General features: G+C 39.6%; 1 protein-coding gene across 7 annotated transcripts in view; it reads right to left on the bottom strand.

Moving 5' to 3' along the window:
• Positions 1-618: 618 nt before the first annotated feature.
• Positions 619-21,591, bottom strand: part of ADGRG6 (adhesion G protein-coupled receptor G6) — a 185,804-nt gene continuing 164,831 nt past the window's right edge. For 6 of the 7 annotated variants that reach the window (XM_053290074.1, XM_053290064.1, XM_053290054.1 and 3 more), the window contains 3 exons: positions 15,873-15,974; positions 14,565-14,717; positions 619-6,421 (listed from right to left, as the gene is read on the bottom strand). In XM_053290074.1, the coding sequence (XP_053146049.1) occupies positions 6,243-6,421; positions 14,565-14,717; positions 15,873-15,974 (434 nt within the window). In that variant the 3' untranslated portion in view covers positions 619-6,242. Of the gene's footprint in view, positions 6,422-10,826; positions 10,874-14,564; positions 14,718-15,872; positions 15,975-21,591 lie in introns of all 7 variants that reach the window. The other variant, XM_053290113.1, reaches the window with a different exon arrangement.

The raw sequence follows: 21,591 nt of genomic DNA, 5'->3' as shown, positions 1-21,591 counted from the left end.
TTCTGTGTACAATGCACACAAGTACAGTTATGTACATGCTATGTTGCATAAAAGTATAACAGTACACTTCCTATCTGTAACCTCAATTTCAGGGGCCTGTACCCAGATTCTCTTTTAAAATGAATGCATGTATAGTCATCTACACTAAAACATCTACATATGAACAGATATTTGAATGTAGGTATAACCATGTATGAATAGGACTTGAATCACTCTAATCTATCTCACAGGGTTGTTTCAGTGCTAAAATGTTGCTCTGGGCTTTTGGGGAGGTGTGGGGTGCAAATATCTCTGTGTTCCATGTCCATGATGTTCTGTCAGGATTTAGTTTACTGTATATCATTATGCATTATGTCTTTCTTCCTCTCCCCAACTCACATTCTCATACACTTACATCAACAGGAAGGGGGGGAAAACACTATCACTGCCATGAAAATCAGCTTTCAAAACATATTCTCATCTATTTTGCAAAATTGCTCTCATATTTCTAGTTAAGCAAGGTCACATATACTGCACAAACAGAAGCTTATTCTCCAGCATTTCACCAAACAATTTTGCCACTCAGCTGCAAAGAATAAAAAGCCATTCACTATTTTTAAAAAAATTAATTTCTTGAAGAACTAACAAATGGAATACTTTATTTCTGCTTTGGTCACTCTCTAAATCCATCTCACTAGTCCCTTCTGACCAGTATTTGACATTACATCATCATTTCCCTCATAATGCTAAACAATAATACCATACACAGTACACTTTTCAAATGGAAAATACAATACATACATACATACATACACACACATATCTCATTCATATATGAGAGATTAATTTTCTCTCACCTTCTATCGTAAAACAGATGCATATAATCTAAGAACAGACAGTATGCTAACACTAAGTTGACATATTTAAAACCTCAAAAATAAATAATTATATACAAGGGAGGTGATGCTATGCCAACAGAATGAAAGATTTACACTGGGGAAAAAGTGACAGAAGAAACAGCACTGAAAAATATATAACTGAAAGACATAGTTTAAGATTACTACATAGTAGTAAAAGCAAAGGATATTCTTAATTTAGTGAAAATATAAGGAAATTGTACATGAATTTGATGGATAGGCAATGGCTTGGATTTAGTCAGGAAATTTATACTTTAAAAAAAATCTTATTGAACTGCATTATTTTATTTCATAACAAAACATTTATGCAGAGTTTAAGAAAACATGTACTTCTCCTTCTTTGCCCCCCTATTGGCTGAAAAATATCTCACACTAAAACCCACATTTTGTAAGTGATTAAGAAAGAAATTATATATATATATACAAGTTGAGTCAACGTTTAAATATAAATGATCTTTCTTTATAATGAAGCTATTTTATCACATTAGACTATGAAATAATTTGAAGTCATCAGGTATCATTTAATTCATAAAGAATGATCCACGACCCATCTGAGGTGAAATACTTGATTTAGGTTAATTTAATCTCAGTGAAATCTAAACAGAGTCTCAATAGTTGGCAATTCAAGTACTTCACTGTAACTGGACAAAATTATTTGGACTATAAACATGAAGAAGTTCTTAAAACACGTGATGTAGAAGGAAAGCATTGCAACTAATTATAAGAACTTCAAAATGTATATTGAAGAAGCACGCATACATCATTTTTTGTTACAATGTGGTAGTAGTAGCAGGCAGTAGGGGATTCCATGACCTACCACTTGCAACAGGAGTCAGAAAAAGAAAACGAAAACTGGAGAAGGAATGGAGGAAGTTAAGAGGCAGGGTTATTGAAAGGGCAAGTGAGAAGCAACAACCACTGTTTTATGAGTGACGCTAATTTGTTTATATTTATTTTAACTACAAATTTTATCTCAGTGAAAAATATATGTATTTACAACATATTTCCCCTGTAAAGATAAGACATGCTGTCTCACATCCAGACTAATGCTGCACTTGTGTAAACAGCTTGTGCTAGCTCAAGGATGTTGCACCAGCTAGTTCCATGAAGTCAAAAGCTTACATGCCATACTTGTTTCATGCTAACACAATGCTGTTGCACTAGCACAAGGATGTAGCAGAAAGAAATGCACAAAGAAATGAATGTCTGCTCAGAAGATGTTAACATGCTACACAACACTGGCTGCCAGTCTATTTCTGGGCCCAATTCAAAGTGCTGGTTTTTAACCTTTAAAGTCCTAAATGGCTTGGGACCAGGTTACCTGAGAAAGCAGCTTGCCCCATATGTCCCTACCTGTACCTTAAGATTTTCTTTGAAGGCCCTCCTCCAGGTTCCCCTGTCAAATGAGGTGGGGTGGGTGGTTGCGCCCCATTTATGTAATAACCTCCCCAGTGAGGTTCACCTGGCTTCATCACGTTGTTCTTTTAGATGCCAGGTAAAGATCTTTTTGTTCACCCTGGTCTTTAAAATTTGAGTTTTCAGATTTGATCTGATTTTTAGCTAATTTTAAAATGAGTTTTTAAGCTGCTTTGTATTGTATTTTGTATTTTCACTTTTTTGTCTGTTATAATTTAATGTTTTATGTGTTTTTATTGTATGTTTTAATCCTCTGTTGTGAGCCACCCAGAGAACAATTTGTTATGGGGCAGCTAAAAAATAAAGTTTATTATTATTATTATTACAACTTTGTATATGTCCTGGAGAGGGTCTCCCTCCAGCGGTTGTATATTGCAAAGCACCACAACTTTGCACATATCTGCAAACTTTTATTTAACATATTTATATACCACTCCAAACCTATCTCTCTGGTCAGTTTACAATAAAACAGCCAAAATTAAAACTTTGTTAACATCTGTAAATCGAATTAAAAGCCTTATTAAAAGCCTGGATGGACAAATGTGTCTTAACTGCCTTCTTAAAAGTTATCAGAGATGGGAAGACACTTATTTCAACAGGGGGCACATTCCAAAGCCTCGGGGCAGCAATGGAGAAAGCCCATCCCTGAGTAGCCACCAGACAAGCTGGTGGTAACTGTAGACGGACCTCCCCTGATGATCTAAATAGGGGAGAGGCTCATAACAAAGGAGGTGTTCTCTTAAATATCCTGAACCTAAGCTGTTTAGGGCTTTATGGGTTACAACCAGCACTTTGTATTTTGCCCGGAAACATTGGTAGCCAGTGCAGTTCTTTTAGTATAGGTGTAATGTGGTCTCTTTGAGCTGACCCAGAGACCAACCTTGTTATGGCATTTTGCACCAATTGCAGTTTCCGGACTTTGTACAGAAGACCATAATCAAGTCTGGAGGTTATCAGCATATCCACTACTGTGTTGAGGTTGTTTATCTCAAGAAACAGATGCAGATGGAGTATCAGCTGAAGCGGACAGAAATAACCTCTGGCCCCTGCCTCAAACTGAGAGGTTTGGATCCAGAAACACTCCCAGACTGCATACCTGTTCCTTCTGAGGAAGTGAAACTCCAATCAGGATAGGCAATTCAAAGTTGTCTCCTGAGTTCTGACTCCGCACAATAAGTTCCTCCATCTTATTTGGATGGATTCAAATCCAAATTATTTGGATTCAGTCTCAGTTTGTTATCCCTCATTCAGCCCATCATTGTCTCTAGGAAGATATTTAGGGAACTTATGCCTTTTCCCTATGAGGTTTGGGTATCATCAGCATACTGATAGCACCCTGCACCAAAGTTCTGGTGATCTCTCCCAGCAGTTTCATGTAGATGTTAAAAAAGCATTGTGGGACTCCATACTGATGCTCTTGTTTTGAAGAGTAACAGTCTCCAAGTGATACCATCTGGAATCTGCCCGAGAGGTAGGAGTGGAACCACAGTAAAGCAGTACCGCTCACTCCCAACCCGCTCAGATGCTCCAGAATGTACCATGGTCGATGGTATTGAAAGCCACCAAGAGATCCAAAATGACCAACATAATCAATTCCTCTGCCAATTCCTAATAGGAGATAATAAATCAGGGCAACCAAGACAGTCTCAACCCCATAGCCTGCCAAAAAACCAGTTTGAAATGGATCTAGCCTATTGAGATCCATAGATACATGCATAACATATACATTTAACAATACTCTGTCTCCATAACAGTTTTTAGAAAGCATGTTAAATCTTAGCGTTTTACCCAGGCTTTTATATGATTGTCTCTGCTGCTGCTTCTTTGTATTTTGTGCTGCTTTTATGCTTGTGTTTTAAATTTTTAATCAGATTTGTTTTAGATTTTTAGCTTAATATTTTAATTGTGTCATTTTTACAATCTTGTTTTTAAATTCTGTGTAAACCACCTTGGGATTGTTTTAATGAAAGGTGGTATATAAATTAAATAATAAAAATAAATAACCCCTCTCTTTGTGCTAGCACAGCACTAGTCTGGGTGTCAGCCCTTGCTATCCTTCTTGCAAGCACAGCACTTATACAGGAGGTTGCACAACTTTACTACATTATCATCTTGCATATGCACAACATTTTCTGCTGTGCTAGCGCAGTGTTAATCTGAAGCTCCTCACTGGCTCTAAATGTGTGTATTGCAGCAACAGGCTGCAATTCAAAACGTTGTTAAAATCTGGAGGAGTAAAAATGTGAATGGCTGTTTAATGTTGGAGGATGGTGGTAAAAGTGTTGTTCTGAAAAATAAATAAAAAATAAAAGTGTGAAAACTCAGCTGCTTCTGTGGATTGGTGCATTTGAATAAATTTTTCAACTGATTTTATGCAACATGTCAATGAGCAGGATCCAGACTAAAATTCTGCTTGAATTATGTTCTGCTAGTGCAAGGGAGGAGGAGCGATGTTCACCTATACTCTTGTCTGCTGTCTCCAATGCCCCCTAAAAACATATTCCTGAGAGACCTTCAGGGACATAATAGGGCAAGGGAACACAGGAGGCTTCAGAGGGAAGCAGAGGGAAGCAGAGGGATCAGTGAAAGTATCCTCTCCCATCTTGTGCAAGTGGAACATACTTCTCCAAGCAACATGTTGATGCTACTTATTCTCTACACTGATACACACACATAGGCAAAATGCATAAATATGCACATGTTAACAACCAGAGGCTCTGATACATTGATGTAGGTGTGGTTTCATGCACACATGGAGCTCCTACATCAATAGGCTTCCCACTGACTTAAATTAGCTCTTTGGTCTGAATGCATCACAGAAACTGGCTACACAGTTGCTCTTGATATTGGAATCAATGGGTAAGCCTTGCTCATGCTCCATCCTGGCTATCTTATACATGTAAAGGAACTCTTGGATCAGGTAAACAATGTGAAAACTGTTGCATTTTCATCCATTATATTCAATTAATGAAAGTTTAACGATGATACTTTGGGCCTGGCACAGGAATTCACTTATCTGATAATAGATAGGAAAGGTGATGTGTTTTATTGGACCAATTCTTTTTGCTCTCTAACAGGGCTGCACAATCTGCCCTCCTGCAGATGCTTGCCTACAACTCCCATCATCCTTGACTACTGGCCACTGTGGCTGGGAATGATGAGAGATGTAGGCCAAAAATAGGTGGAGGACCAAAGTTGTGCAGCCCTGCTCTAGAACAATGCAAACTTTCAAGTTACACAAAACTCTTAATCATGCACCTCTAAAAGTAAAGAAGTACAGACCTACATGACAGCTATATCTGTCACAAAGTTATAAATGTGGCCCAGACTTAGCAAAGAAAATCAAGAGTGTATTATTTGAACACAGTTTTGCTTTGTGCCAACAGGTGCAATTAATTCACTAATGACAGGGTTTCCTTGTCTGTGGGGGGAAACCAGCAAAAAAAACCCCACCAAAAACTGTGGACGAAATACCCAAGAAGAAGGAATTAAAAATAAATATATAGCTTGTAAGTAAAGACATAATCAACTGAGAACTACTTCATCTAAAAATGTTGCATCCAAAATCTTGGTAGTATGCATTTAGTTTTCTTTCAGAGTTACAAGTCTCATTTTAGTGCTCTAGGATCTTCTTAATTTTTAAAAAGGTACAGATGGGATCAACACACAACTAATATGCTAATAGGACATGGCAGAAATCTGACAATTGAAGAAGGGTCAACCTATGTTAGTGGAGAAAACTAATTAGATGTTAGATTCCTGCAACAGTATGTGAGAGGGGGAAACCCTTTTTGATATGAAGTTGCTAAAGAAATGTTGATATAACTGGACAAAGCACAAGCCTTGGTAAATATTTATTTCATTATTCAGTTACCAAGTCCTTTCTCCATTCTGAAGCCTCAGGCCGTTTGTAAAATGATGATAAAAAACTCAAAACTTTGTGCTGTGGCTCAAGGTGTCCGACATGATAATGTTTTTATAGAAGTTGTCAGAATGAGTACTGTAGTACCCCTTTACTTTGTCAATAACCTGGTGAACTGGGATAATTGATGTCTGCTCCGTGTCCACTTGGATGTATTTTGGTGAAGACTTGTCATGAAAAACGTTGTCTAATAAGAAAAGGAAATCAGAAGTCAATAATTGCCAAAAAAAGATTCTTTCTACAGGCACTTCTATAGTACATGCCATGATAGATACAAGTTAAACTTTTAAACTTATCTCTCTCTTTTAATTATTACTAAGTAATAATTAAGAAATATCAATGGCCTATTTTCTGACTAAGAGTTGTGCATCGGGAATGCTTCCGTGTGTGCATTGAGTGAAGAGACTATTTTTACAATCCTTTTTTCTCTCTGCAGCTGCCTGTGCCTCCTGAAAATATGTTCCTGAAGCTTGCAGGGCCCTCAAGGAAGGCACAGACAGCTTTAGAGGGAAGGGGTGAATGCTGAAAATGGCTCCTCCCTTCCATGAGAGTATGGAAGCATTCTTCATATACTATACTAGTTTGGATTTGACTAATGGCTACTAGCATGACAGATATACCAGTGGAAGCAGGCTCTTTGTCTACATGTCCTGCTTCTGGGCTTCCCATAGGCATCTGGTTGACCACTGCCGAAAACAGGATGCTGGATTAGATGGACCCTTGTTCTGATCCATCTGGGCCCTTCATATGTTCTGCTCAATAAACTGACTTTTTTCTGCTGGAGCCGAGTTCTTATATGAGAACTTTTTTGCTTGAATTTTGGTGGAGGGGTTTTCGGGGGGGGGGCAGAAAAGCCAGACTGTCTCTTCATTGTTGTTTTCACCACTGCCTGTTTCATGATGACAGCACTCCTCTTAGCAGCTGTGGGGGGTGGCGGTGGCAGTGATTTCACAATTTCCCCCCAGAAGTGCAACATGTCGTAGAATTATTATTATATACTGCTTTCCCATTAAACAGTTCTCAAAGCGATTTACAAAGAAAAAGAATAATAAGATAATTCCTTGTGCTGTGCTGAGGCTGAATAGGGAAAGTTGCTCTTCCCCAGCTAAATATAAAGGAATCTGGAAGGTGCCTCTTGCCCAGTTAAGCAGAGGACATCGTGTTGGTCCAGCTCCTTGGGAGAAAAACATGGTAGGTACCAACCTGGTCACTTGGAACAACATGTTGCTGCTGTGAACACTAAAAATGCTTCTTTGCACCTACCTGTCTGCCCCCCCCCCAAATAAATACATGACCCTTTAACATATGTGAATTGGGCTTCACAGGTGTATGTGGGGAGGACGGAAACCTAAGTTTATTTTATCGTCCTTGGGTCAAGTCAAGTCAAGTCATGTTTATTTACGGTCATAGACCAAAATTTAAGGCATAGTCCTTGGTTCAATGTAGTTCCCCGTTCCTATGCTGACATGTAGCTACTGAGTCAGATACAGAGTGTGAATATTATTACTTTCGCTGAACAAGTATCCTCCAGTGCACATTTTTGGTACAAATATTGAGGATGTTTGTACACTGTTTGTACCCTTCCCAATGTCTGTCCTTTTAATGCCTGTTCTGCTGTTTCCCATACCATTTTTCCTTTTTGTTTCCCGAACTGTGATCCTTGCCAATCTGTAACCACATTGTGATTGAGAGGATGTCATGATTTCACATAATCAGTCAGATCTGGAGACATGGCAACATCATAAAGCCAGTTCAAAAAGATGGGAATACTACCTGCTTCCCTGAATTGGTTTTGTGACAACTTCACAATATTTTGAAAACCAATTCAGAATAAGAAAGAAAACACTGCTGGTTTTCTTGTTAATTCTGTCAGAGAAACATCTTAGTAGATAGCATCACTATTTCAATTTTCAGCTGAAATCACCTAGAGATATTCTTAGAATCACCAAGAATCTTAATCATTTTAATCCCATTACCTGTGTACAATTCAGAACAATGGCTGACATGTCTTGCAGGTGGTTCAGAACCACCTGTGCCACTGTGGGGCTCTAAAGTCCCCCCCCCGCCCGCTTTTTAAATTGTAGCTGTGTGTGTTCTTATTTTTAGGTTGCATTTATTGAATTTTTATTATTGTTTTTATCTTTTTGTTAACCACTCTGGGGTCTTAGGATGAAGGGTGGCATAAAAATAAATAAATAGCTTGGCTGCTTCCATTCCCAAGAGGGGCTGCCCCTCTTCTTTGGAACATTCTTCCCCCTAGATTTGTTCAGCTCTCGCTGCTTTTAAGGCCCTTCTTAAGACCTACCTGTTTCACCAGGTGTTTGCCCTTTAATTTATTTTATTTATATATATTTAATTGCGATTGGTATTATTGTTGTCCACCGCCTACAGCCTTTGGAGGAGGTGGTATATAAGAAAATTTTAATAAATAACTAAATTATTTATTCCCAATAGAAGTAGCGCATGACATGTGATCAGGCAAGAGTCAGCAGTACAGGTCATACTCTCTTGAGCAGCATCGTTGCTGGTTGATTTAGAGTCTCACAGTGGCATGGGTGGTTCTGTACTGCCTATGTTACACAGTAGGATGTGTCAGCCAATATTATACCGACTCAATGGCACACTTTACCTTTTAGAAGAAATGGCAAACTAGCAAGTGTATTTACTGGCATAAATTCTAACCTAAATATTGCCATTAGGTGGAGCTCAAGTAATGAGCATTAAGTATGTCAATTAAGCATATTATATTTGCAATCACCTAGCAAATAAGATCTGGCTTTAATCATTAGTTATGACTGGGCATAAGGCTTCTACAATAGATGCTATTTTTACCATAATGTATTCCCATGTTTTTACTGGGAAAACAATAATAAAATTATACATTTCCAAAAACATGTTCAGTTCCGTTTCCACATGTTCCATTTCCACATGTTCATAAGCTAGACAGGTCATTAGTATTTATTTATATTTATGTAAACCACTTTGAAAACTTTTGTTGAAAAGCAGTATATAAATATTTGTCATATAAACAAAAGAAAAAGGTAAGTTTATCAAAAAGAATTTATGATAATGCTGAGCTATAATGAAGCAGAATTTAAAATAGGCATTGCTTTTGATCTGCAAGTGAAGAAAAGAACAAGCAGCGCAGAATTTTATTTTCTTTTAGTTTCTTGATAGAAAGAAAAGGCATGCTGAAGCATAACAGAATTATGATTTTTATCAAGCAGATGAATATGTTCAGTGATACAGTACATACAAACCTATTCTCCTTGCAAACATTCAAATATTGCATGATCTTCTGGCTCATGGTCTATTTTTTCTCTCAGTTACCTTTGAAAAGGTTTGAAAGATGGATTTTTTCATCTCATGTGATTTCTGATATATCAAATGTGTATTTTTCACAAATAAATTTCTTTGAGAAATTTCTATTTGAAATCTACTGAGAAATGTGAATCTAGCCAGGAAATAGCACCATAGGAAGTACATGTTAAATAGCACCAGAAGAAATACATAGGTGCTATAGGTCACCATATATGACCATAGGAAATAGCACCATGTTTGCAATTAGAGCATCACTGAGATTTAACTGCTGCACTTGAGCTTTTTCACTGTATATAGTGAACTTTCAAAATATCTTGCTTATCCTTATGTTGTATATTCAATATGTGTTGAACCAACACACACAAGAAAGTACTCATGTTAATTAGAAATAAAATATCTAATTCCGTTTGTAACGGCAACTACTTTAAATGACTAGAAAAATATGTCCTTGCTAGAGAATTCAATGGCTCACATTGTTGCTACTGGTGCAGAAGTATAGTGTGCAAAGCTCCTCTGCAGCATTTAGTAATCCAGAGTTGTGCTCTGTACACAGGAGGGTGTGTATGCGTGTTTTTTAAGCAACCCCCCCCTACCCCAGAAGTGCTTCCTGTGACCTGGAAGTAGCTCCCTCAAGTTTGCACAGCCCTCAGGGATGGGGTAGCAAAAACTGTGTCTCCTCCATGCCTGCAGCTCAACTCTGAATTACTAAACAGTGCAGAGGTACTTTGCATGCTGCGCCTCTGCACCTTTAGTGACAATGTCAGCCACCAAGATTTTCTTGGCAAAGAATTATTAGGAATTATGTTTTTCCCTTTTGTCTTTGTTTTAATAAACTAAGCACATGTATTTTGAGTAAAAAAACAAAACCTGTGAGTGACACTTCTGAGAAAAAATGAATTTGTGTATTGATGGTACACAATATACCTTTCATGGTACACATTTTAGAAGAGTAAGCTGTTGGAAGAAATTCACATTGTTGAAATAAGAAACAAACTCCAAATCCAGTTCTCTTGCTGCATATTTGCAGAATACAAAACTGTCCTGAAAGTTCCCGAGATACATCATTCTCATGCACTTGACAGCCAACCAGAATCTGAAGCATCTTTGTGTGCTGAATCACAGTCAATCAGAATTAATGACAGAGGAAGTTGCACAGTACAAAATGAAGCAGTATGTATGAAAAGTCCTTTGTGCCAATCAGAACTTCATGCAAGTGTCCTCACACCAACTTTTGGCAATCATGCATTCAGCCAAGGTGATGTACACATTACCTTGTACGTTCCACCTCTGATGAGGAAATGTTCTTAGAAGACATTATCTATACCACAAACATGAGTGTCTGAGTCAATTCCAGGGAACAGAAACTAGTTTAACAACCACTATGGAGATGCAAACCTACTATATTGTTTAGTAAAAATGTGCTTAAATATTGGTTTTAAATCAATATTCAGCTGTACAAAGATCAGGATCAAAAATTATCTAGCTTCATATGGAATGAAATAACATTAAACGAAACAACATATTTCAGAAATTGTGCAAAAAGTTAAATAATAATAATATTTTTAAAAAATCTTGTGTGCACAATGCCAAGTGATGAGTGAGTGTTTTACATTATCCTATAATGTAAAACACTAAGCTATAGCTTAATTAAGAAAAGCATATAAACATATGTTTTAGTACTTTGGGATAGGGATGAACCCGGACCATTCCAGAGGACATTCTGAAGGCCTCCGGACTGGTCCGGACATGAGGGCGGTCTGGCGGTCCGGCATAGGTGTGTGCGGCTCTTTAAGGGTGGGGGAGGGTGTACTTACCCCCCCACCGCGTTTCCCTCACTGGCGCATTCGTTATGAAAAGCTTTTGGGGTGGCAGGATACCTCCCTGCCGCCCCTTCCCCCAGTCGTCGGCAAAAGGCTTCAAAAAGCCTTTTGTGCGTGTGCACGTCGTGCGCGCACGTCACGTCTCTGCGACGTGTGCGCACATGACATGGAGACGTGACATGTGCACGTGACGTGTGCACACTCAAAAGGCTTTTTGAAGCCTTTTGCCGACAACTGGGGGAAGGGGCGGCAGGGAGGTATCCTGCCGCCCCCAAAGCTTTTCATAACAAACGCGCCAGTGGGGGGGGGGTAAGTACACCCTCCCCCACCCTTAAAGAGCCCCCCACATCTGTGCCGGACCGCAGCTCTGCGGTTCTGTGCACATCCCTACTTTGGAATCTTTGACTCAGTATAAGACATATAGAATTATGATATATAAATGCTATATACAGTTTGGCTGCAATTAGTGGAATGAGATGGGGCAATAACTCTGATTTTTGAACTTTGGCACAGAAGGCTTTAACTTTCTTATTTATTTACAAAATAACATCAGCATTAGTCACCACAGCCCTGTTTAGTCATTTGTTTGTTTAGAATGAAGGCACATGGGGTGGTGGTGGTGGTGGTGGGCAGACTCCACCTCAATGCATGTGCATCCCAAATGCATACAGCTGTATGCCAAGCATCTCAATAGAGATATTCTAATGAATGCATGTAAGTTGAGGACTAACACTTGCTTCTACTATGCTAGCCCATTCCCCATGTGTATTCATTCTACATGGATGAATAAATGATGACTGCAATGGGCTAAAGTGATAAGCAGGAAAGTAAAAGGAGCAACTAGTAACATTTAGTCAAAAAGCCAATGGTATCCATCTGGTTTATTTGTTTAAGTTAAACCTGGAAATATTTATATATAAAATTAGTACTATTGAGGTCTAGATGCTCTCATGTTTACACACTTCACTTGCAGTTGCACTGTATCAGAGGCACCTTAGTTACATAGGAAATGACAGCACTACTGATAAGTTGGAATGGAAGGGAAGAAAATATCAGTAGGTTCCCCTCAAATTGTGAGGCCACCCAAATTGTCCAAAATTCTGCTTTAGGCAAAATTCATCAGTAATTATACTAATAATAGCTTTATCACAAAATAATGTCTGAAATATTAAGCCCAAGGTAGTAAGTGGAGAAGTACAAGATGTAATCAGTGATCGACATCCTGACAAAGTTGCTTGTCAGAAGCCCTGTTGAAATTATGTAGTTCTTTAGATTAGAGGACTAGGTTTTAAAATGTATTAAGCTAAGATTGTCAAGAATGGCACATTTTAAATTTGAAAAACAGAATTCTGGGCATGTGAAGAAGGTGGCTGTCTGCACACCAATCTTTCCACAAACAAATCAATTCATATACACTAGTGTGGAACACAGTATAGAACAAGAATGGTCCAGTAGCAAACAAATGCACCACAACAGGAGGTGCTTTTACACAACAATGAGGTTAATAAAACAAACCAAAAAGGTCAAACAGTACAACTACAGCCTTGTAATTAACGTACAGGAAAGTATATTTGTTATGGTAAAGGTAAACTTCATAACCTACTACATTATTCTTGATGACATTTTCAAATAGCAAATGTCAAATCAGCCTTATGACACAATCATTTCTGATATGAGCTCGCAAATCTCAGGAACTCTTGACTAGTGACAAAACTTCATTCTTATTTCCATTATTAAGCAGTAGATGTTAACAGCCGAAGTCAACTGTCAGCTTTTGCAACTGCATGGGAGAAGATCTAATGTCCTTACCAAGGGATATAATGAGACAACAGTGGTTGTTACTTTGGGGACATGGGGACAGGTCACAATGTATATCAGTTCTCATGCATTCATTTCTCCTTTCAATGCCACTGGTAAGAGCACTAGGTCAATGCAGCAGCACTCAGTGGCAGAAGCTGGAAGTCTGTCAACAAGCCACATAAATGTTAATGGCCTTCATGGTGCACAGCCTAACATGGGTGGTAGTGATCCACCTGCACTGCTGTGGGCTTCTGGTGAGGTGCTGGTGGTGTTGGGCATTTGTGCAAGAATGCAAATATTTCAAGAATCCCACAAGCTCTGAAAATATTACTTAACTCAGAAACATGTCAAGCAACATGTTTCTGATCTAACATGTTGGAAACAATGGATATAATGCTGTGCAACTGCCTGAAAGCAGTTTTAAGTCATTCAGCAGCAACGGCAGCAATGGTGCCTCATCAGCAACAGCGTTAAGATTGCCTTTCTCTTTACAAAGCAGCCTCAATGGGTCCCTAATGCTGATGTTCTGCTGTGCAGAATGTCAGCCATTATTTTCAGCCTTGCTTGTATGGAAACTGTTGAATAGCTACAAATAAAAATCTAAGTAACAATGGCAATGATAGTTAACATATAGTTCATATCCTGTATAAACAATTATCGTCCAGTTGTTACATTCTTCATAAACACTTTAAGAACTTCCACTACATTTGATATATATTCACATGCTTGCTATTCCTTTGTAGGGATGTGCAAACAGTTTTGGGGGTTCAAGGTTCTTTGAGGTTTTGGTTCAGGGGTTCGACCCTCGAACAACCACCCCCGGTTCGGTCCGGAGCCGGACCAAACATCTCCCATAGTTCAGGGGTTCATGGACTAAAAATGGTTTTTAATTTTTTTTAACCTTCTACTCCTGTCGGGGGAGTTCCTGAAGGTGGTGGTGGGACTCCACTGAGGTTCCCCATACCCCTTCCAGCCTTCTAAATCACCCCCTCGCTGGTGAATCACCTGAGCCATGCAGAGGCCATGTGCACAGGCGCCCAGTCCCCAACATGGCCACCAGACGCTGAGTGAAGGCCGAAAACTGGCCGAAGAGCACCCGAAATGGGCCGAGGGGGTGTTTTAGAAGGCTAGCGGGAGGAGGGGGGACCCCCGTAAACCCCCCTGCCTCCTTGAACTCCCCTGAGGGGAGTAGAAGGTAATTTTTTTTTAAATTGCGGTCTGCAAACCCCCCAAACCTGAACCAACCCGGAGCGGGGGGCGGTTCGAGGGAGTGCCAGACCAAACAGGGCCAGCCAGCTTTTTGTGCACACCCCTGTTCTTTGCAATGAAACCTTATCTACAATGTAAAATAAATGATCACAGGTTTGCCATATTTCAGAAATGACTTACCAGAATGGCTGTTCCTTTTAAGGAAGGTATTGGATGTGGATTTTGATTTAGACGTCAAATAGGTTGAATTGGAACCAATAGAACTGGAAGACAAGGATTTCCCCAGATTGTCTGAGCTCTTTTTAATAATGTTTGTTGCTGTTTTGCTCCAGTCTGAAAATAAATGAATACGGAAGCTGTTGGTAACTTTACATTTGCTTTGAATAATTTTCTGTGGATGGCTTTAGACATTACACAGAGGAAGAAACAGAAGTCATTTGCACTTTTTTCTAATTCTGTTTAACATCCAAAAGGGAAGTTGTGAATTTCCCCTTGGTGGGATGTGCGAATATCCAGGTGTGTATATTTGTCCACAATGCTTTGCGTGTTACACAGGAAGCATGAGTAACTTCTATTTAATGGGGCCAAAACTGACCTGATTGAGGGCAGTTAAAAGTAGAAATTTATGAACAAAAAGGCACACATAATACCATTAACTTGAGGTGAATTTCACTGCTTATGATAAACGTATGTAGACTTGAGCAAGATATTTTTTCTAAGATACTTCATAGCCAAATTATGTTTTCTAATCTTATTCCACACGCTCATATTGAAGGATATGGTGATCTTTGGTAAAAACCATTCCAAAATATTTCATGCCTCTTACTCATAAGCCAGACTCTCTTCTTTGCCAGCATTCAAACATGCAGAAAAAGCTATTAAACCACACAAAAACAAGCCAGAGGAAAATCTCTGTCTGTCCCAGTATAGAAAACAGGGGGGAAGCTCAGGGTGTTTAAACTTCTCTAGTATTTGGCGCATGGCCATTAGTTCCCCTGGATGGAATGAAGGCACAACCAGCATATTCTAAGCTATGTAAGCAGTTTTTAAGGAGTACAAGGCATAGTCTAGAGGCTCAGTGATGAGCACAGCCTCCTGGTAATAATACCACAACAGTGGGCCCTTTTAATATTGCTCACTTCTAATGATTCATCCCTTCCTGGAATTACGTACAACACCATTCTACTAACCAGTAATACCAGGCTTAATTAACAAACCATAAAAAACATTAATGGATTCCTATTGGACACAGGAAGCTATTTCTGCTTTCTCCATACAATTGCCCAATGGGAATTTTGTTGTGGACTTAAAATGAGGATCCAAATTTCACCCTCCAACAAAGTGCTTGGTCATTTAGGCTTTATTTTCCAACATCCCCATTGACTGCAAACTATGCAAAGAAACAAAATTTCTGGATATAATCTTATTCTCAGACTACAAATTATATATCTAGGTAACTAGAGATCATTTTTCAGTCACAGCCTTTACCTGAGTTGTCTGCCAGCCTGAACCTGCCACAGCAGAGATGTCGTCTCCACTGTTTCTGTACATTTTCTTTCATGGCACAGTGGAATATAAATATAAATAAACCTAAAAGCAGGGCAAAAGGGGGAAAATAAATTTAAAACTCTTAAAAATTGTAAATAAAATGATCTTTCCAATTGTTGCTATTTAACAAATAGCTTCCCAATGCTTCAAGCTCTAAATCAATGTGTATTTGTGAAGCATATGGCTGTGGCATTATGTAGCCTCTGTTTCTCTGATATTGATATTTGCTGCAATATAAAAATATTAATATCAAAATTCAATAGTTAAAATCTATGGAATGCTTGGGAAGACATGTCCTATTTACTGTTCAGTGTTCCAGCAGTTAAGAACTCAATTTTAAAAAGGTAGACAAGCATAAATATTTACTAAATACGTTTATACAGAATTTCAGGTGTCCACAAGTGTTTATGATTTTGGATATGCTTATAATACATGCTGATATTATTTAGTGATAGGTGAACTCCCCCAGGCCCCAAAATAAATTGCATTGGAATAAGGTGAACTATTAACCCCAAATTGAGAACTTGCTCAGTTTATTTCTGACCCAGTCCCATTTTATTTCTGAGCCCATACCCAGCCAGTCCCCAAACCCCCTGCTCCTACCCATCCATCCACCTCTAAACCCTAAGCAATTCTTTATTATCTTCAAACCTTGAGTACTGCTTTTGATTTTTTTCAGTGGTGGCCATGCAAGTGGAATGGAGGAAGTACTAGCAGGTCTGGGAAGGATAGTTTTCCAAGGGGCTACATTTCCCAGGGCCCACTTGTCCCTGGTGTACTGGCATAGCAACCACTTTCTTCCTCCTGCTTGCTTCCACCACTGCTAGAACACCCACATGAGTGAGAAAGGTTTTGAGGATTGTTGGTGAGTGGGTGGAAGTTTAGGGCTTGACTGGGTGAATGGAAGGGGAGAAGGATGGTTTCTGAAGCAAATAGTCTATGAGGCGGGTCTCACAATCAGTGAGACCCACTTTTGCCGGTTTTGCGGGGAGAGCGGGCTAAGCCCACTTTCCTCGCAGATGATCCGGGCAGGAGCCCTGGGTGGCCGGATTGGCCACCCACACAATTGCTGGCTCCATGTAGGAGCCAGCGGGGGCTGGGGGGAGCGGGATTGTCCCCCAGAAGCACCAGCATGCCCTGTACGAGCATGCAGGGCATGCAGGCGAGACCCCCGGATCCGGGAGGTGGCTTTTCGCCTCCCCTCCAGGGGTCTCCTCATGAGTAGCCGCGACGCGGAGCCGCACCGCAGCTACTCACGATCAAAGTAACTGGGTTTGCGGAGCGCTCGCTCTGCAAACCTGGTTTTAGGGGAGGGGTATTTAGGTGGGTTAATCGCCTGGGAGCCACCGGGCTCACTTGCAAGCCCGGTGGCTCCCATGATCAAGCAAATTCGGGCTCAGCTCCCCTAGCCCAATTTTGGCTGATTGTGGGAATAGCCCATATATCTTTCACAACAGCACAAAATTTACATTTTTGGAGCTTATATTATTTATTTATTTATATTAGTTATTTATATTATTTATTGATTATATTTTTATACTGCCTCATCCAAAGACTCTGGGCAGTGCACAAGTAAAATACAAAAACAAACACTATTTAAAACAAACAGATTAAAACAATATAAAAACAAATTTAAAATAGTTCAGAGCCATATAAAATCAATTTAAAATACTTTAAAAAAAATTTAAAAACTTTGGCAATCCAGGCCAAAGAAGTAAGTCTTTAGGGCCAACAATGAGTCCAAACTGCAGATATCTGCTGGGAGTGAATTCCACAGGCCAGGAGCAGCTACAGAAGGTTCAGCTCCAAGTTGCCATCAGACGCGCCTGTGGCAACTGGAGCTGGACCAATCCAGATGACCTCAACGTACGATGGGGATCATACAGAAGAAGGCACTCTCTAAGGTGACCTGGACCTAAGTTGTTTAGGGCTTTAAAGGTGATAACCAGCACTTTGTATTTTGTCTGGAAACATACTGGCAGACAGTGCAACTGTTTGAGAACAGGCATAATATGGTCTCTTTGGATCTCCCCAGAGACCAGTCTGGCTGCCACATTTTGAACTAACGGAAGTTTTTTTAACTACATAGTCAAGTCAAGTCAAGTTTTATTTACGGTCCTAGACCAAACAATCCATGCATGCAAACAGCAGAACAATTTATAGAAAACTCTATAGGTTCTCATTATACATCTTAAAAGCAATATAACAAAATTTGGCTACGGAGTTAAAATTTAAAACATTTTCATCAGAAAGTAAGTATTTAACAAGTTGTTCAGCAGATCGATCTGTCTGTTTACAGACCAGAGGTAAAATTAAGTGCTCCCTGGGTTGCCTATGTAATTTACAGGATAATAGAATATGCTCAATAGATTCTATTTCCCCACTGCCGCATCTGCAGTAGCGTTCTTCCAAGGGAACACTACTGTATCTCCCGGCTAATAATGCAGAGGGAAAAGAATTTGTTCTTGCCCTTGTAAATGCCCACCGGAATTTGCTGAGTGTAATATGGGACAAATAATTTGCTGGTGAAAGATCCCATCTAGTTCTTACTCCTTTGTAGAATTCTGTCAAAGAGGCCCGGTTATTTTGCAATTCAATATCTGTCAAACGCTGTTTTACTATTCTTTTCACATTTGACAAGTCTAACTCCAGCAGTTGTTCAGGGTCTATTCCTAGAGCAGCAAGCTTTTTGCTAACTACAGTGCACCACTGCGGTTGTGGGTTTAACGATAGAAACTGAGGAATTAGGCCCACCGGGCGTAGGTGGACTCTCAACCAAAAGTAAATAATTAAAAGCCAGGCACGAGATTCAATCTTTATGAGGCCGGCCTCCATGCGCAGTGTTACATTTGAGGTGCATCTTGTAGTCCCAAAGATAGCTCTCAAAAAGCCGGATTGAATTCTTTCTAGCATGTCAAAGTTTGCATAAGGTCCCAGTTGGATCCTGTATAAGAGCTGAGGGATAACCTTTGCTGAATACAGTTTTAAAGCCGCAGGAATGAAACCTGCTCCGTGTTCTGAAAAATCTGTTAATTGCCACCACACTGCGTTTTGCTGAGTCAGCTACCATTCTCATATGTGCCACTCTCCCAGCATTTTGTTGAAAAACCACCCCAAGATATTTGATTTGATTGACCTGTTCTAATTTGTGTCCATCCAAGGTCCATGTAAATATCCTTGGTTTATTTTTAAAGCACATAATTTTAGATTTATTATAATTGATCGTCAAGTGTTCCTCTTGGCAATAAGATGTTAGAACATCTAAAGCTCTTTTGAGCCCGACCCTGGTTTGAGATAAAATAACCGCGTCATCCGCATACATCAGGATCGGGATCTTTTTGTTGGCTAATTTAGGTGCGTGGATATCAACATTTTGCAGCCGATTAATCAGATTGTTAATGTACAGATTGAATAAATAAGGGGCCAACACACACCCTTGCCACACACCTTTCTCTGTTGGAATTGAATTGGTGAAATTGCCGGCAGTGTCCAAACGTACTCTTAAAGAGGAGTTCTCATGGAGCTTGATGAGCAATAATAAAAGCCTTTGATCTATAGATGTACTAGCCAATTTAGTCCATAGTAGACTCCTTGAAATTGAGTCAAAGGCCATTTTAAGGTCCACAAAAGCGGCAAACAGTGGTCCTTTATGGACCCTAACTTGTTTATCCACAAGTTGTTGTAAAATTAAGCAATGGTCCATAACCGATCTATTCGGTCTAAAACCTGCTTGCTCATCATGGATTATATGCTCCTGCTCCATCCAAGAGCAAAGTTTTACACACAGATGTTTGGCGTACAATTTACTTATTATATTCAAAAGGCTAATTGGCCTGTAGTTAAAGGGATCCTCCCTATTTCCTCTTTTATAAATCGGGACCACCATGGCTGAGCCCCACTCCTGAGGGAATTGTGCAGTTTGGTCTATATAGGTGAACAAAAGAGCCAGTGCTGGGGCCCACCAGTCTATATGAGCCTTTAATAGTTCTGGAGGGATGTAATCGTTCCTGGGTGTTTTTCCACCCTTCAGCTGCATAATTAGTTGTTCTACCTCATAGGTGGAGACTGTAGGCCAGGAAGGTAAAGTATCTATATGTAGGTCAATCTGGGGTTTAAATGTGTGGTTGCTATAAAGTTTCCGAAAATGTGATTCCCATAATTCAGGGGCAATTGGACAGGCCCGTTCAGAGTTCACCTTATTTTGGGATAATGAAATCAGCTTCCAAAAATTTGTTAAATCATTTTTCCTAGCTGCTTCTATCAAAGATAGCCATTCCTTTTGAGTTGCAATCGATTTCTTAGTTCTAAGAAGAGCTTTATACTCCTTTTTCTTTTTAGACAGTTCTAAATGTGTATGTGTAGATGGGCAGAGAATAGCATATTTTGAGAGCATGACAAGATGCCTTTTTGTCCTTATGCATTCTTGGTCAAACCACTTTTTGGTATGGCCAGTTTTCTTTTTAGGTTTGGCGTGATGATCTTTAATTAGTAGAGATTTAATTGATCTTGTGAGAACCTCATACTTTTCAAGAATATGGGCATTTTGGTCTCTTTTAATCAGTGCATCCAGCAGCCCTTCCTTAAGTGATTCTCCGTTCTTCGAGTTAAACCATTCGGAGAAAACTTGATTAATTTGGGAATTCCATTTGATTCTGGGAGTCCCATCAGTGGCCTGTTGTGTAAAGGGCATAACTCTAGAACTCATATCTTGCTTCATGAAGGTGTAATTTAATACTAAAGGATAATGGTCACTTTCTGGCCTAGCTATGATGTTAAATCTGGCTATTGCTTCAAATACATCTCTAGAAACTAATGCATAATCAATAGTAGATTGATTAGTGCCCCGTTGGAAGGTAAATTTTCCTGGGCAATCCCCAGACGCAGTGCCATTCAGAATTAATAAGTCCAGTTTGTTAGCCATTCGGGCTAAACATAGCCCTGCAAAATTGCACGTTGAGTCTAGAGAAACACGATTAGATAAACCAAGTTCTAACTCATCCAATGGGGGCCACAAAGAAAAACTTCCATAAAGTGAGACATCATTGTGACCTAGTCTCGCGTTGCAATCTCCAGCTATAATCAGAGGCGTATTAGGGTATTCATCTATGAGCTTAAAGATGTATTGTTCAATTTCTCCCCAGAGTGCCTCCGTCTGTGAGATGCAACTCTGCGTTGGGACATATAAGTTTACACACAGAAAGCTGGTTTTATGATCAGAGACCAGTATAGCCATAGCCCACTCCCCAGGACAAGATACCTTCACCACCTGCGTATTAAAGCGTGAGGTAATAAGTATACCAAGGCCTCCCAATGGTCTACCAGCCTTCTTACTAGCCAGAGCTGGCCTCGTGTAAGAAATATAGTTTTTGAGCTTTATTTCACCTAACCACCATGTTTCCTGTAAGATTATGATGTCAGACTTAGAGAGAAAGTTCAGGAGGTCACAATCTAAAAGTTTAAAGCCCCAACCATGAATATTCCAGACGATTATTGTAGCGGATTGACAAGCCAGGTGTGGAATAGGATGTCAGTTTTGCCTGGCAGTGTCCCCGACAGTGTCTCGTTCCACCAAAGTTTCTTCTCCTTCAGCGAGCCAGTCCCTCAAACCCAGTTTGGATGGAGATTGAAGTAGAACAGAGTTGAATTGAAATGAATGCTC

This window comes from Hemicordylus capensis, chromosome 1 (genome assembly GCF_027244095.1).
Source record: "Hemicordylus capensis ecotype Gifberg chromosome 1, rHemCap1.1.pri, whole genome shotgun sequence".
Classification (NCBI taxonomy): Eukaryota; Metazoa; Chordata; class Lepidosauria; order Squamata; family Cordylidae; genus Hemicordylus; species Hemicordylus capensis.
This window is presented reverse-complemented; position numbering and strand designations above follow the sequence as displayed.